The following is a 16,573-nucleotide window of genomic DNA, read 5'->3' as shown; positions in this document are numbered from 1 at the left end:
AAACTAACATACTCTTAAAAAGTAAATTTATAAGACAATAGGGGAAATGTGAACACTGTTCAGTGTAATTATTCAATAATAATATTAAGGAATCTTTTGCAAATTTTTTTTAGGTAGGATTACAGGATTGTGGTTATGTTTTTGTAAAACTAATTCTTATCTTTTTAGAGATACTCCCAAAATATTGACTGATTAATGTAATTTCTGGGATGTAATTCAAAATAATGAGGGAAGTGGGTGTATTGTAGGAGTTGATAATTATTGAAGCTGGTGGTGGGTACATGGGACCTCATTATATTATTTTTTTCCACCTTTGTAAATGTTAGAAGTTTTCTTTAATAAAAAGTTTAAAAGAATTACACATGATCCCTACTAAAACTTAAAGGCCCTGACTATGCCAGAAACCTCAATCTTCAAAACTTAAAGGCCCTGACCATTCCAGAAACCTTAATCCTCATTTGCTATTTTGATCCCCAAATGCCAGTCCTATTTATTTCTCAAATTTGTCAGGTAATATTACCCAAATTCAGAGATCAATAGGTAATACTCTATTTTGCCCTCTCTCTTGGGTTGGGATCAATTGAGAGATGGTGCTGACTAAGACAGTTGGAATTAAAGTCAGCTTAGTTGTTGATGAGTGCTATATTGTGAGATGTAGTAACCAGAGGGGCTTCCTTTTCCTTCATCCCAGAAAGAAACTTACTACATAGGCGTAGGTATGATTAATTGATAGCAGATACCTCTCTTCTTCAAGGGTAGAGCCTGGGTCAGAAAACTTATCCATGTGATTCTGCAGGCAGGCAGGCTAAGACAGAGCAATCACCCAGGAATGGTTGAGTGGGATAGATTTGATCTCTCCCACACTCATCAAGAGGAGTGAGTGGAGGCCAGGAGTGCCTCCACATGGAAACCTGAGGTCAAGGAAATGGAGATAGCCCCTTATGCAGACCTGTGCTGCTGGAAATCTTACTGAAGACTCAGTGGATTATAGGGATTAAACTCATAACATCAATAAAATATAAACTTCCTTGACTGAGCATGTCCTGTATACCAACATATACATCTGAGCATGTCCCACTGGCCAGGCACCATGCTAAGGAGGCAAATTCACATGTGTAACAAGTGCCACCACTGTTATTTACACCTACACAGCCTGACTTAAGGTATGCATATTGCACTTCACAGCCAAATGACTTCTAACTTCAAGGCCTGTGAATCTTGTTAGAGGAGATATGTATCTTCTAATTTTGTTGATACCTTCCCTCCCTTATGCTTTGGTTACCCTTAATGATATTACTGGGATAGGAAGGACTGGACTTGAATTACTCAACTGTTTTGGGTGATAGCCTGGTCTTCAGATGGATCTAAGAGGCTTTGCTTTACCCCAAGAATTTCCAGAGGTATACACAAATGCACCAGGGATCCATGGAAAATTAACACACTAGTTATAGAATAACTGTTTAATTTAGGCAAAAAGAGGTCTTCTAGATTTCCTTTTCCATAGGTCTGACCCCCTTGCATCAAGGAATTGGATATATTATGAATGCAACCAATGTATTAGGGAAATTCATTATTTGTATATACTAAAACCTGTTTTTTTCCCAAAGATTTTACCTTATTGGTTTAATATCCTTACGTAAATGAATAGTCACTGTATACCAACAAGTGTAGACCTCAGTCTGTACTGTCTAATATAGTAAACATTAATGTAGTGGATTGAATTATGTCCCCTCAAAACTCACTGAGACTTGAATTGTCTCCCAAGTTTTATGTATTAGAAACTTAGCCCCCACTGTAACTGTTAAGAGGGTGGGAAATCCTGTTATGCTAATTGAAAGGTGGAGCCCTCAAGGGGTGATTGGATTGTAGGACCATGCAGTAGTGAGTGGATTAAAAATGGTGGTCAGGGCTTTAAAAGAAGAGAGTCTGTCTTTCTCTCTCTCTGCTCTCTCTGCTTCCACCATCTTGCAATGTGAGACTCCCGGGTCACTGTCGCCACCACCAGATGAACAATGGACTTCCCAGCCTCAGAAACTGTAAGCAGTAAATGTTTTTTTTTTTTTTTTTTGTAAATCACCCAGTTCCATGTATTTTGTTATAAGCAACAAAAGTGGACTAACACAATTAGCCATATGTGGCTACTTAAATTTAAGCTTGAATTAATTGAAATTAAATAAAACTAAAAATTGAGTTGCACTAATCACATTTCAAAAGCTCAGTAGCTACGTGTGTCTAGTGGCTATATTGAACTTTATCAAACAGCACAAATGTAACACATTTCTATTATCACAGGAGAGTTCTATTGGATAGCACTGCCTCACATGATCAAGCTTTAATTTGCATAATAAAAATACTTTTTAATTTTTATTTTTATTAAGTTCTTTTCCATGTTACATTTTTATCACATTCAGATTTTAGAAAAAAACATGTAGTAAAATCTGAAATTCCACAAAAAAATTTTTTTAATGTGCTATTTGCAGTCTATTGAAGACAAAGGAGAGTTCAGTGTTCCAAGCTGTTATGGGAATATTAAAAATGATAATGGTGGTTCCAGCCTTACTTTTGAGCATCCTTTAGATGATGTAAATGTGGTTGACTTAAAATGGATCCATGACTTTGTATTAAAATCTCTGGAAGTTTTATATCAGGTGGAAAAATGGGAAACACTAGTATCGCTTGCCATTCAGTTCAATACGATTTCACAGTAAGTACTGCCTTAAGGGCAATTAAAAGTAATAGACTTCATTGGAAAAAAAAAGTTTTTTAACTAATGTTTACTTTTTAATATATTCTTTGATGTACTCGTCTAGTGAGAGGTATACAGAACAAGTGACACCACTCCTGGTGTATGCACAGCGCCAGCTTCTTCTGAGAATACACAAGTACAAGGGCCCAGACATTGCTCAACAACCTTGTGTGAGGTATGAGGCTGAATATGGAGAGAAGGTGAGTTCAGCTCTATTATTCCAAAGTAGAGATTTCCCGTTGGTACACATATAAAATTCAAAGATTTAGGAATCAGATAAATATTGTGATTTTTCATGTAGGCATTTATCATTCAAATCAACAAACATCATTGAGAGCCTGCTATGTGCCAGTATTTTCCAAATACAGGGTAAACAGAAAATTAAGTCCGTGTCCACAAGAAGCTTATTCAGATCAGAGCTGATTTATCCATTAGGTACAATGGGGACAGTGTCTAGAGCCTACGATACTTTTAGAGGTCCACTAAATAATTTCTCTTAAAATAAGAAGAAAAAAGGAACGTTTAGGTCAAAGAATGTTTTAATTTTTACTATTAATATTTTTGTATTTATATCAACACAACCATAAAATATAAGTAATTTTTTTTTATGGAGAAAAAGGCCCACTAAAGCAAAAGTGTCTAGGGCCCATGACAGTTATGGTCCAACCTGAATGAGGTGGAGAAAAAAGATAAGTAAATCCTCTTATTTACTAATTTAACAAATATATATCCACTGCCTAATCAGAGCCATTGCATACTGTTGTACAGTCTGTGTCCTGCCCAAAGGCCCCTGGCATACGTGGGGCTGAAGTCCAGTCCCTGCTCTCCACACAGTCTGTGGGCTTTGATGTTGCACCCATTCAGCGGGGACTCCACTTTCTTCCTCTCACCAGGGTTCCTGATGGTCTAGTGTCTGCCTAGCCTCCTGCATATTCTATGTGGTGAGCATACAGTCTGAGTTTCTGCTTCATGGAGTTTAATTTCAGAGGGGTGGAGACAGGGCCAGGTAATAAACATGTAAATAGATAAACAGAAAGATTTATGATCATCATAAGTTCTCTGCAGAAAATGAAATAGGTTGGTGGGATAGAGATAGGCTGGGGTGGGAGGTGGAAAGAGGTGATCAAGAAGACCTCTTGGAGATGGTGACATTTGATGAGATGGGGACAGCCACACAATAATCTGGAGAAAGCATTCCAGCCCAAGAGAAGAATAAAGGCCAAAGCCCTGAGTGAGACAGAAAAAAGGCCAGCATGTCTGGAGTGTAGCAGATGGGGGTCAGGGTAAAGAGGGGGCTGCTCCTTTTGAGTCTTTTTTGATGCTTTTTCCTCTTCTCCCCAATGTTTTAACATTAGTGTGCCCCAAGACTCTGTTCTTGGACCTCCTGTCTTCTCTATCCACATACTGTCCTTGAGTGAGTTAGTCTGTGGCTCTAAGTATCATCTTTATGATGACGACTGTTGAAATTACATCAGCCCTCTAGACTTTCCTCCTGAATTTTGTGCTGGTAGATACCTTACTGCCTTATTAGTCAGAGTTCAACCAGAGAAGCAGAACTAGTAAGATCGATCTATCTTATCTATCTGTCTACCTGCCTACCTATGCATCTGAGGATTTATTACAAGGAACTGGCTTACATGATCGTGGGGGCTGTCTAAACAAGTCCAAAATCCAGGGGGTAAGTAATCAGGATCATGAGCAAGAGGGAACCCCACAGGCATGGAGAGAAGCTGTGAACCACAGACAGTCAGTGAGGGAAGATGCAGTGAGGAGAGAACAATTGTAGACCTGGCTGCTATTTGGTGTTTGGAGTGCTGGAGAGTGCTGGCATGTTGAGAACTCACTTGATTAGGTCAGGCCCACCAAGGATAATCTCCTTACCTTAAGGTCAGTTTATTGGGGACTTTGATTAGTAGCTGCAAAATCCCTTCAGAGCAGCACCTAGGTTGGTGTTTGATTGAATAACTGGGATGGAGAGTGTGTGTGCTGCAAAATGGATGCACACACACACTTCCCTTTCCTTTCCTCCTTATAGTTAACTCCTAAGCAAGTTGATCCATAAAAAACCATCACACTGTCTAATCAACATCATCTCCTAGACATTTAATATACTTCTTAAATTTAGCACATCCGAAACACAACTATTCCATCAAGTCTGCCTCAGTTGATGACAACCCAATCCTTCTAGCTGCTCAGGCTGGCCACCTTGGAGACATCCCTGACTCCTCTCTGGCTCTCATACGCCACTTCAAATTGGTTACCAAATCCTCTACCTCCAAAATATAATCAGAATCTGACCTCTTCCCACTACCTCTATCAATCCTTCTGTGATACAACCTATTGTTATATTTGCTTGGATAAATGCAACGATTTCCAAATAACCCTGCATGCCTATCTCCAGCCTATCATCTGTTCTCAATGCAGCAGATAAAATGACCCTTTAAAAACCTAAGTCAGACTATATCACACCTCTGCTTAAAACCCTACAGTGGCTTCCCATCTGATTCAGAGCAAAGTGAACATCTTTTTCATGGCCTTAATATAACTTACCCTACTTAATTCATCCCCCATTATCTCTAATAACTCATATTCTGTTACTCCCCTGCAGGTTTTAACTGCACTGTTCTTTAAGATATTCCTGCCTCAGCATCTTTGTGTTGCTTTCACCCCTGCTTGGAATGCTCCTCCCCCAAATATCCACATAGATTCCCTCGCCTTTTTCCAATCTTTGCTAAATGTTACATTCTCTGTGCTGCCTTCTGTCACTATCTCATTTAAGATTGTGACTTTTTGCCCTATTTCTTGCTATAGTATTTATAATGCTTTAGTATACTATGTAATATACTAACTTATTTTGTTTATTATCTCTCTTATGCCGCTAGAGTAAGTTTCATAAGAATAGGAATTTTTGTTTATTTTGTTCTCTGTTATATTATCTCTTCAGTTTGGAAAAATGTTTGGCACATAACAGGTGTTCAATAAAGATTTGTTTAATGAAGCTGGAGAAGTAGGAAAGACTAGGTCAAGTAGGGCCTTATTAAGCTCTGGGAAGGAATTTGCATTTTATTAGACTGTGTTTATATCTCGTTATAAAAGTGCCCACAAGAGACAACAGGGAAGAAGCATCTACATCAGACTGAGGTTCCGGGAGGGCTGTATTTTGAGCAATAAGTTAGTTCAAGGGATATAAGTGAAGAAATGGAGAGAAGAGGGTCTTGGACCCTTTAAAAGAATTTCCTCTGTTTTCTGATATTTTATGATTTTAGGACTTAAATATCTGTTAGAAAATAAATTGTCAAAATACTACAGAAGGTGTTAGTTCTGAAAAACTTCCCCAGGGAAGTAAAATTGCGTTATATGAGTCGGGTGGAAAAATCTGCCTGTACTTTAAATTTGTTTCAACTTACATAATGAAAAATATATTTAGACTAGTGAATGTATAGAATATCAGAAAATCATAATCTACTTGCTCTATGTAATTTGCTTAATGCTCTTCCAGTTGGGTTGTACAAGAGAAATATAAAACATTATGTAGCCACTTTTTTTTACCGAAAGTTCTCATGATTAAATGCTATTCTGCCAGCCTTTATTTGTAGCATTGTTTTGTATCTCTTTATTTTTTCAGATGAAAAATGAGATAAACATTCAAGTAAGCTGATCTGTAACTATAAATACCTAAGTAATATTTGTTTTCATCTTTCTTTTTTAAGATAACCTGTCGAAATTTCATTGGGAAACAGCTTAAGATTAGTTCTTCAACCAATGAAGTTGATGCAGAAGACTGCGCAGATTTCCTAAAAATGCTTATCTATTCAGGTCAGAACCAATTTTGGTATGAAGCTCTAGTTCCTTTAAATCAATGTTTGCCATTGTGTTCTGCATATGAAATCTTCCAAATCTCTTTTGCAGGTTTATTTGACTGAAAATAATCCATTTGATGATAACAATAATCCATTTACCATCTTATATTGCTATAATTATCACTTAAGGGGGATTAAAACACATTTTTTAAAAAAAATTTCATCAGTAAGTTAAAGAAGGGAAAGAAGAGGAAAAGCGAAATTGATGGGAAAAAGTAAAGATGGGAAAAGGCTGTTTTGCACATTTTCCCCTGCTTTTATCTCACTTGGGAGCTCTTTTTATTTGACTTTTTGCTATTTTCTTTGTTCTGTCTTGCCTCTCATAATAACTTTCATTTTCATCATCAATGTACAGTGTTCTATTGGCTTCACCAGGGTTAAATTGCAGGTCTTTCAACTAGAGCATAGAAGATTTGGAACATCATGATCTCTTTGCTTTTAGCTGATAAGCCCTTTTGGAATGGTTTTGGCAGTGCAATTTGTAGGAATGAGGCAATAGAATAAGATGAAAATGGAAATAATGCCTGCTCTGAATTGCACTTTTTGTGTGTCTCTGTTTCTAATATAGTAAAGAAATGTAAGTATTCCCCTTGAAAGGTTAGAATTCTTTTACTGATTTACATATTGATTTTATGTATACAAGTATGTGTGTGTATATATGTAATCTTTCCTTCATTAATTTGAGTCAGCCAGCCAGTCAGTCAGCCAGCAAACATTTATTGAGTATCTACTACGTATTAAGTGCTGTACTAGGTACTGAGAATACAAAGATGAATGAGACTAAAGATTTGTTTTCCAGGAGTTTAAAGTTCATTGAAGCAGATCAATAGTACAGGGTGATTATAAACAGAGATTATAGTATAGAGTGATAAGACCTGTATATTATTAGTACCGCTGCTTTCGAGAGACTGCAAGTAATTCAGTGAGGGCTGATGTAAAAGGAAAAGGCAAAATCTGAAGTTAGAAAGGTTGGCACAAAATAGGTCATAAAGTTTCTTAGAGGGCAGGATATAGAGGTCCCATTTGATCTGAAGAGGTGAGGGGAGCTAGTTAAAAGAATTTAAAAAAGAAAAGTGTAATGATCCTATTTGCATTCTTGAAAGAACTTTCGGCAGCATCATGGGAAATCCATTGAAAAGAGACCGAGGGGAAGCAGGAGAGTGTCTACTCCTAACTTATGTATTAAAGTAGACAGGATGAAGGCCTGGACTTGGGCAATGAGAATAGAGGGTGAGGGCGGAGGAGGTCCACAGGACTGCGGTCTGTACTGAGTAGATGTTGGACGAGGAAGGGAGGAGTTCACATTGCCTTGGTTTCTGGCTTGGGTGGCTAGATGAAGGATGGCGGCTTCCCCTGAAAAGGACAGCCCAAGGGAGCGGCAGGTTAGAGGAAAAAGTTACCTTGGAATTACTGAGTTTGCCTGGATGGTAACCTAGTAGAGCTATACAATATATGTTTGGATATATTAATAAAGCACTCAGGAGAGAACTGGGTTGGAGATCTGTATATTAGTCATCAATATAATGGTGGTGATTGAAGTCAGGGCTTGGATGAGGTCACCCAGAGAGAGTTATGTGGAGTGTAGACCTGAGGATGGCCTCCAGGATAACACGAACATTTAGTAAGTTGTGTCAGTCAAAATGGGCTAGGGCTATGCAGCAGTAACAAACAACCCCCAGGTCTCGTTGCCTTAACATGAGGGAAAGTCTATTTCCTGCTCATGCTACTGTGTTCAGTAAGGTTGAGTAGCTGGTTGCTGCTCCTCGTGGTGGCATCTCCATGTTGACACAGCTTCCACGATTGTTTCCAAGTCAGGAAACAGAACTCCAGTGTTACCCTTTAGGGGAGCTATACAAAGGTGCATAGCGAATGCTTGCCAGCACAGCCTTTGCCAGACAACATGTGCATATACCATATGCTTTATGCTAAGGGCTTTATGTGGATAATCTTATTTACTTATTATAGCAACCCCAATAAAAGAATTGCAATTATGCATTGCACATCAGGCACTTTTGCAAATGCCCTGTGAATTAGCTTACAACTACCCAGTGAGGTAGGTTTGTCATTGTCTCCATTTTTCAGGATGGAAAAAAAGATGGAGTAAATCATGCACTGGCTCTTAAAACTACTACTTTAAAGTCACTCATGTCATGTCTGCTGACATTTCATTGGCCAAAGTTACATGCCACACCTCACTTCAAAAGGGGTAGGGAGGTGAGACCCTACTGTGTACTCAGGATAAAGAGGCACAGAATATGCCAGAAGAGCCCTGATGACTGCCATGGGAGCAGAGAGAGGAAGAGCAGTATCTGAAAGAGATTGGGATATGGCCTGACGGGTGGGAAGAAAAACAGATGAGAGTGGTGTACACAAGGCCAAGGTGAGAGAGAGTTTTAAGAAAGAGGGAGTGGTCAGCAGCTGCAGAGAGGTCACATAAGATGAGGACAGACTGTCCATCGTATTTGGCAGCATGGGTGGTTATTTTCACTGGCTTTTTTACTGTGACGTCCCCACCTTAGGGCTTTGCTCTAGCTGTTTCCCCTTCCTGGAATGTTCTTCCCCCATTCAGATGTCTGACTAATTACCCCCCACCCTCCCCTAAGTCGTTGTGGACATATCCTTTCAATGAGGCTCACCCTGACCATTCTATTTAAAACTGCACCCTGCCTGCTTCTTCCCAATTCCCTTTACTCTGCTATATGTTTTCTTTTTTCCGAAACACTTCTCACTATCTATCACAATGCATAATTTGTTTTTTTCGCTGTATTTATTGATTACTAGTCTGTTTCCACTGGTTAAATGTAAGCTCTCTGAGGGCAGGGATTATTGTTTTGTTCATTGGTATCCAAATGTCTTCATCAGTGTCTGATGCATAGTAGGAACTCAATATCTATTTGCCAAATGAATGACTTTGTGACCTTAGAAATAATGGAGAGGGGAGTGAGAGTATTTTGGGTGGTGGGTATAGTTCTGGTGAGTTGTACTTGTAGTCACTGAACAGAGAATTGCCTTCCAGGAAGCTTAGCAGTGATGAGATAGAGGGAGGGCAGAAGGTTGAAGGAAACATAAAGCTCAGGGTGCTCAGGAGGACTTTGTTTTGTTTGTGTGTCTTTTTAACAGAAGAAAAGGAGCATATTTATATATTAAATGCAAAGAGCTAGTAGAGAGGTAGAGCTTAGAGACAGGAGAGAAATATATTTGATACAGCAAGGACCTTGGGAGAAAAAAAGCAGAGATTGGGATATAGGAGGATTAGCTTTGGCCAGGAGGGTGAGATACCTCTTCTGCTGGGGCAGAAAGGATGGAGAGAATAGGCCCCACTGCAGGAAAGTTTGTAGGTGGAAAGGGTAGAAGTTGAAGGCGTTTTCATTGGATAATGGAGATTTTCTGAATGAAGTTGGGGCGGGGGTTGAGAATTGCAGCCAAGATTGATAGGGTATGAGATTTCGGGAGGAATGTGAAAGAGTGGACTGCCCATGAGGGGAAATAGAAGAAGGCAAGGGAGAAGAGCTGTAGAGTGATACAGAAGGACCAGTTGAGTGAGGTGGGTGACCATGAATTTGCACGTTTTACTGTCAGTCATTAATCAGATTGTCCCCTCCTATTCAGTAAACAATGGGAGGGTCACCTTCTTGTCAATCATGTGTGAGAAGTTTCCCTCAAAGTGTATGACTCTTTCTGGGTGTGTTCTCCTTTTCTTGATCTTGTCTGTGAAATCTTGCGAGACCCCTGTTTTAGGATCCATAACTCAGGTGTGATTTATATTATCCCTTCTGTTCTAAAAAGAGTTGCTACAAATGTAAGAAAATGTGTCAAAAATGGTTGGTATCAAAATGATGACTAGCATCAAAAGGATAGAAGAACATACCTAGCAAAATTGTGACCTATGTATCAGTAGATGTTCACCGATGATGGATGCAATGTCAGAGAAGTGCTTTGCTTGCCTCTTGTTGAAGTTACATTTGGAAAGGCAAGATGGCAGTGGTGGGACACAAGGGAAGGCAGGTGCAGTTGGGCTATAGGGGTCTTTTTGGTGCATTCTCAACGCGGGTAGAAGTACAGCCAGTTTGAGCAATGACTAGAGCAGTAATATTTGAATAGATAAAATTTTAAAAATATTATAATGGCAGTAATAATTTATTGAACCAGAACTATATTAAGCTTCTTTAATTTTTACAATCTTAGGAGGGAGAGATTATTATGCTCATTATGACAAAATTCAACATTACTAGTAAGTAGTGGGACTGCAGTTCAAACCCTGGTCTGTCTAATTGCTCAACCCCTGAGTGCTCCACTGAGCCTGTTCTCCATTGCTAAACTTACAGCACTCAAGGCAGAATTTGCTATATTTTAGTGGTCATGAGGAGCAGACACTTTATTCTGACTTATTGTGATACTATGGTAATTTTTAGATGATCCTGAATACTAATTATAGGTTTTAGATTGAACTGTTATCATTAGAAACTTGGCATTCAACTTATAGCTCTTTGCAAGTTTCCAGGACCTCTGTGACTGGGAGCATCTTTTGGCCTATGCTTTTGGGTTTATTTGGGAAATCTGAAGATGCCGATTTTTTTGTTTGTTTTTCCTGAACTCTGATCATTAACGTGTTTATGAACATGTTGGGGCTTATGTAAGTCACCATGATACGTTTGCAATTCTTTTTAAAAGTTGAGTATACTCATGATGGTTCCACACCAGATTGCTGTTTCAGAACATCATAGGTTTTCTTTTGGCCTAACAGCATTTGGTGCAATGCTTGATACATTTAATTTCTCAGGACAGATATTGTAATGCTCCAGTGCCTAAGAACATTTGGTGTTCTCATTATTTAATAGCGTCCTATTCTTCCTTCAACTATTTAATAATGCATATGTAGTTTGGTATAGTCTCTGTAGGATTTGGAGAACTGAGAATACCCTCACTTTATAGATTACTCTTGTATGGATGAGCAACTTTCCTGCTTGATAGGCTCCACAGGGGAGATAACTCTATGGAAATGCCTTTTATTGTAGCTGTTTTTGTATTCTATCTGGGATCTCTTTCTTGAGTTTTGACCTTATTGGTGTTTACGTTCTCTGATAGGGTTATTCAGTCCTCTGGTGTATTGGACATTTCAACCCTTTGGCAGGTGTGTTTTATTAGTGCCTCTGGGCTTTTAGATGGCTGTGACCAAGTGTATAGAAAGCAGCCCAAGTTTCAAGTCACGTCCTGGGATCCTTCCTTGATGGACCCAACTCTCAGGAGTCATTAGCATTTCAGCTTCCATTTCTACATTGGTACCATGAAAGACACAGTAATGTTTTTCTTTTTTCCTTCCTCCCCCACCTTCCTCCTCCTTACGTATTTCAAACTGTTGAGACTATTAGTGCCTTTGTAGTAGCTTCTTGAATTATCTGTGGAAGTTTTCAGAGAAGGACCCCCTTGAGACAGAGCTGCCAGGACAAGGCCTCTGAAGCTAATGGTATTTCCTCATTGCTTTGCGTCATTTGTCTCTTGTCGTCTGCCACCACAACACCCACACAACCCTAATTATGACAAGGAAAAAGGTATGCTAGGGCTTGAGGAAAAGGGGAAAAATGTGAAATATAGTTTAGGAAAACACAAAGAGGAATTATTTATCAGCAGATGTTTGATAAAAAGTAGCAGGATGATTTTCTTCAGACTTTATTTTTATTATAAATACAATTTTTCAGATTTTGTTTTAGAATGTAAGCTTTGTGAGAGTGGGGACTATGTTTGTTTTGACCACTTGTATCTCCTCGGTGCCTGGCATGGCACCGAGTAGTGAGTGCTCAGTATATATTTAAAAAAATATATGACTAGCAGGCACTATGTGAGCTTTTATCTGTTGATGCTTAGCCCATGACAGGCACTATGCCAGGCACTTCACACACAGGGTAAAACAATAACACTCTGAGGTAAATATTATCATCTCAGTTTTAACAGATGTTTAAAACTAAGGCCCGGGGCCGAGCCCGTGGCGCACTTGGTAGAGTGCTGCGCTGGCAGCGCGGCGACGCTCCCGCCGCGTGTTCAGATCCTATATAGGACTGACTGGTGCACTCACTGGCTGAGTGCTGGTCATGAAAAAAAAAAAAAAACAAAACTAAGGCCCGAAGAAAGTAACTGTTTCATATTATTAATATTTGGGGACTTCCAGTCTTCCTCCTTTTCCTTTGCTTGTTGTTATGGGATGAATGTTCACGGCCCACCAAAATACATATGTTGAAATCCTAACTCCCAAAATGACAGTATCAGGAGTTGGGGCCTTTGTGAGACAATTTAGATCATGAGGGTGGAGCCCTTATGAATGGGGTTAGTGCCATTATAAAGGAGACCCCAGAGAGCTCTCTCACTCGCTCTCTGCCATGGGAGGGAGGACACAATGAGAAGGTGTCCATCTGCAGTTTGGAAGAGAGCCCTCACCAGAACCCTACCATGCTGGCACCCTGATCTCAGACTTCCAGCCTCCAAATCTGTGAGAAATAACTTCCTGTAGTTTATAAGCCACTCAGTTTATGGTAATTTATTATAGCAGCCTGAACTGGTAAAGACACTTGCTTAACTTCTTTCCCTGGTCTCACTCTCTAAGGAGAAAAAAGATAAAAGCCAAGCTCATGAATCCTTGCAAGAAAATTAGAAAACCAGTGTAGAAATCTCCAGTCTTCAGGGTGTCGTGTGTAAGGGTAGCGGTGTGAGGTAGGAGGCATACCTTGTCTGGGATCATGCGGGACTGTGCACGGCTTAGAGGAGAAAGGGGTTGAGGGAGCAAGGGTTGGGAGATAGTATGGAGTGGACAGGAGAGTGAACTTGGTGAGGTGGAAGAGCAGGAGCTACCTGAGAGTTAATAATAGCTATTTGGCCTAAGTATTTGATTCTCTTAAATGTGTGACAGAGAATTGTGGCAAGACTGAAGTTGCAGGGGGAACAAGTACTTCCGTCAATGTGGCCATGATGCTGGTTTGACTGGAGACTCCAGGATTCCTAACACTAGAGCATATTGAAAGATGTTGTCTCTGTGGCCACAGAATGTAACCCTGTGTCACTCATTCTGTCAGGACTTCACTTCTCCCTGGGCTCACAAGGACCCCAGAATTCTCCCCTCATTATCTTTTCTCAGGCTCATTCCTGTCCTATTCTCAAAGCATCTCTGTGCCCAAATGAGCAGTCCTCAAATGTGGGGCATTGACTGTGATCTAAGATTGTTGCCCTTTGGTGAATTATCTGAGAAGGGCACTAGATTTGAACTTGGTTCTTCCTCTTAACTTTTCTAAGGCTGAAAACAAGTGAGTGTCCCTCAACTTCACTTTTTCTCCTTTGTAAAATGTGAATGACATCTACCCCTTACAGTTTTTAAGGTGCTGTGAAGATTGAGATTAACCTGTAGAAGTGATTATTAATAAAATTTATCCCAGCCAATTAGCTTTGAAAACTTTTAGCCATTCATTTATTTAACAAATATTTATTGAGCACATACCCTATAGCAGGTACTGTTATAGGTGCTGTGGATATAGCAGAGGACAAAACGGACAATTGCCCTCAAAGAATTTTCATTCTAGTGGAGGGAGACAGCTGATAACCAAGTAAAACACATGGTGAATCAGAAGAGAATGAGTGATGCAGAGAAAAGAGAAGTCAGGAAGAGGGTTGCTACAATTTTAAGTAGGATGTTCAAGGAAGGCCTTACTGAGAAGTTCACAGTTAAGCAATAACCTCAAGGAGCTGAGGAACACAGAGGATATCTGAAGGAAGAATGTTCTAGGCCAAAGTGAATCACTGGTGCCAAGACCGTTAGGTGGAAGCACACCTGGTGTGGGAAGGATTAAGAGGAGGGGCAGAGCAGTCATGGGGAGCCCATTCATGTAGGGCCCTATTGGTTGCCTTACTGGTCTCTCTATGGATTTAGTGTTTGCTCTAGGTGACTGGGGGAGCCGATGGAGAGTTTTGGACACAGGAGTGACATGAGATGACTTACATTCTGAAAGGAGTCTTCTGGCTTCTGTGTTGAGAGCACATAGTGGGAGTGGCTAGGGTGGAAACAGGGAGACTATTTATAAAGGAGGGCAATTGCTATAATTCAGGAGTTGACGAGGTCTTGGAACATTGTGAAAGTGTTAGCAGAGAATGGAGCTGATGAGACATAGTGGATCCTGGATATTTTCTGAAGAAGGGCTTACAGGATTGGCTGTGGATTTAATCTGGGACATAAGAGAAGAAGAGGAGTCAAAGTTGATTATAGCTTTTGATCTGAACAACTGGAAAAACGGAACCATCCTTTAAAGAGATGGGGAAAGACTGTGGGAGGAACAGGTTTTTTGGGGGGGAAGATTAGAAACTCAGTTGGGAACATGTTAGGTTTGAGCTGTCTATCGGACACATGGCAGAGTAGACTATTGGATAGACGGGTGTGGATTTCAGGAGAGTTGGGACCAGAGATATAAATGTGGGAGCCGCCAGCACATGGTTGCTATTTAAAACCACGAAACCACGTACTATCATTAAGGTGGTGAGTGCAAATTTAAAAAAGGAGGCAGTCTAAGGATTGATCCCTGGGTTACAATGTTAAGGGGTTGGGTTGATGGAGATGAATTAGCAAAGAGGACTGAGAAGGAGTGATCAGTGAGGCTGGAGAAGGACTTTTAAGCCAGAGAGGAGGAAGGCCTAATTTATGTGGGAAGAGAGAATTTTATGAAGAGAGAATTATTATTTTATTAGTAGAGAATGGGAAACAATGAATACATACTTTTTGGGGAGTTTTAGTGTAAAGTGGAGAAATGGGATGGTAGCTTGAAGGGAAAGCAGGACCAGGAGAGAGGTTTTGTTTGTTTTGTAAAGATAAGAGAAATAACAGCAAAACCTGTTGTTGGGGATGATTCAGCAGAGGGGAACATTGATGATTTGGAGGGGGAGGAGAGTTTCTGGAGCCACACCCTGGGGGGCAGCTGGTGGCAGGAGCCTGTGGGAAACCTCCCTGGATTGCTTCTTTCTTCAGTGAGGATGGGAAGCAAGTCATTGGTCCCGAAAGGATGGAGGAAGAGGCGACTCATCCCTTTCTTCTTTACCACACAGCCAGCTAACCATTCCTGTAACTTCTGAGGTTGGAACAGTCCCTGTGTCCTCATTTCCATGGATCCCAACCCTAGTCATGTTAGATTACACAATGTCCTTGTCATGAGAGCTCAGCGGTCTCTCAGCCGCCATCCTGTTTCCATTGCAGTCAGTTGTGAATCCAATCATTGTCTAAGTCTTCCTAAAGCACCAAGCTCTTTTCTGCCAGAGTCCTGCTCAAAACCTTTCCTTGGCTCCCTATTGAAGAGAATCAAGTCCACTCACTCAGTGACAGCTTCAGGACTTGGCAAACCTTGTTTGTTCAGCAGGACTGGCCATGCCATCTCACTGTACCCTGAGTTCACCCCCCTCATTATTGCTTCTGTGCCTCTGCTGGCACAAGCTAGTTCTGTGCCCCGAAGGAAGCTGTCAGGCCCCTCTACACCTTGTGTTCCTCATCTGTAAAATGTAATGGTGTGTACCTCTTGTGGTTGTTAGGAATCAACGAAACAATCATGGTAAATTATTTAAAATAGTTCCTGACATAGTGTAAGTCTTCAATAAAGTTTAGCTCTTCCTATACTTATCCTAACCATCTAAAACCCCTCAGCACTTTCTTCCTAATCAACACTTTTCCGTCCTCTGAGACACAGCAGGCATACCTTCTGTCTCAAAGTCTTTCTTGCTCATCCTTTCCTGCCTACGCTGATCTCACTCTTCCATCTTTCCCTCATTTTAGCATGTAGCCAGGTACTCCCTGCAAATTTGACTTTAATACTCCAGTGTTGGAATGCCCTATCTCTTCGGTTAGATTGTGAATTTCTCAAGGGCAAGGTCATGCCTCCTAACCTCTTACAGCTCCATTACCTAGTAAGCTGGTACGCTACGAAGACCTTAGATTTTGCACAGGTCATTC

At 40.4% G+C, this 16,573-nt stretch overlaps 1 protein-coding gene across 1 annotated transcript in view; it reads left to right on the top strand.

The window, feature by feature from the left end:
• Window positions 1-16,573, top strand: part of CFAP54 (cilia and flagella associated protein 54) — a 302,389-nt gene that overhangs the window by 128,649 nt on the left and 157,167 nt on the right. The window contains exons 37-39 of the mRNA XM_063115642.1: window positions 2,481-2,704; window positions 2,811-2,946; window positions 6,457-6,562. Coding sequence (XP_062971712.1) covers window positions 2,481-2,704; window positions 2,811-2,946; window positions 6,457-6,562 — 466 coding nt within the window. The remainder of the gene's footprint in view (window positions 1-2,480; window positions 2,705-2,810; window positions 2,947-6,456; window positions 6,563-16,573) is intronic.

The sequence above is a fragment of the Cynocephalus volans genome, chromosome 12 (genome assembly GCF_027409185.1).
Source record: "Cynocephalus volans isolate mCynVol1 chromosome 12, mCynVol1.pri, whole genome shotgun sequence".
NCBI classification, from domain to species: domain Eukaryota; kingdom Metazoa; phylum Chordata; class Mammalia; order Dermoptera; family Cynocephalidae; genus Cynocephalus; species Cynocephalus volans.
Note: the sequence above shows the minus strand (reverse complement) of the source record. Positions and strands in the feature narration are given on the sequence as shown.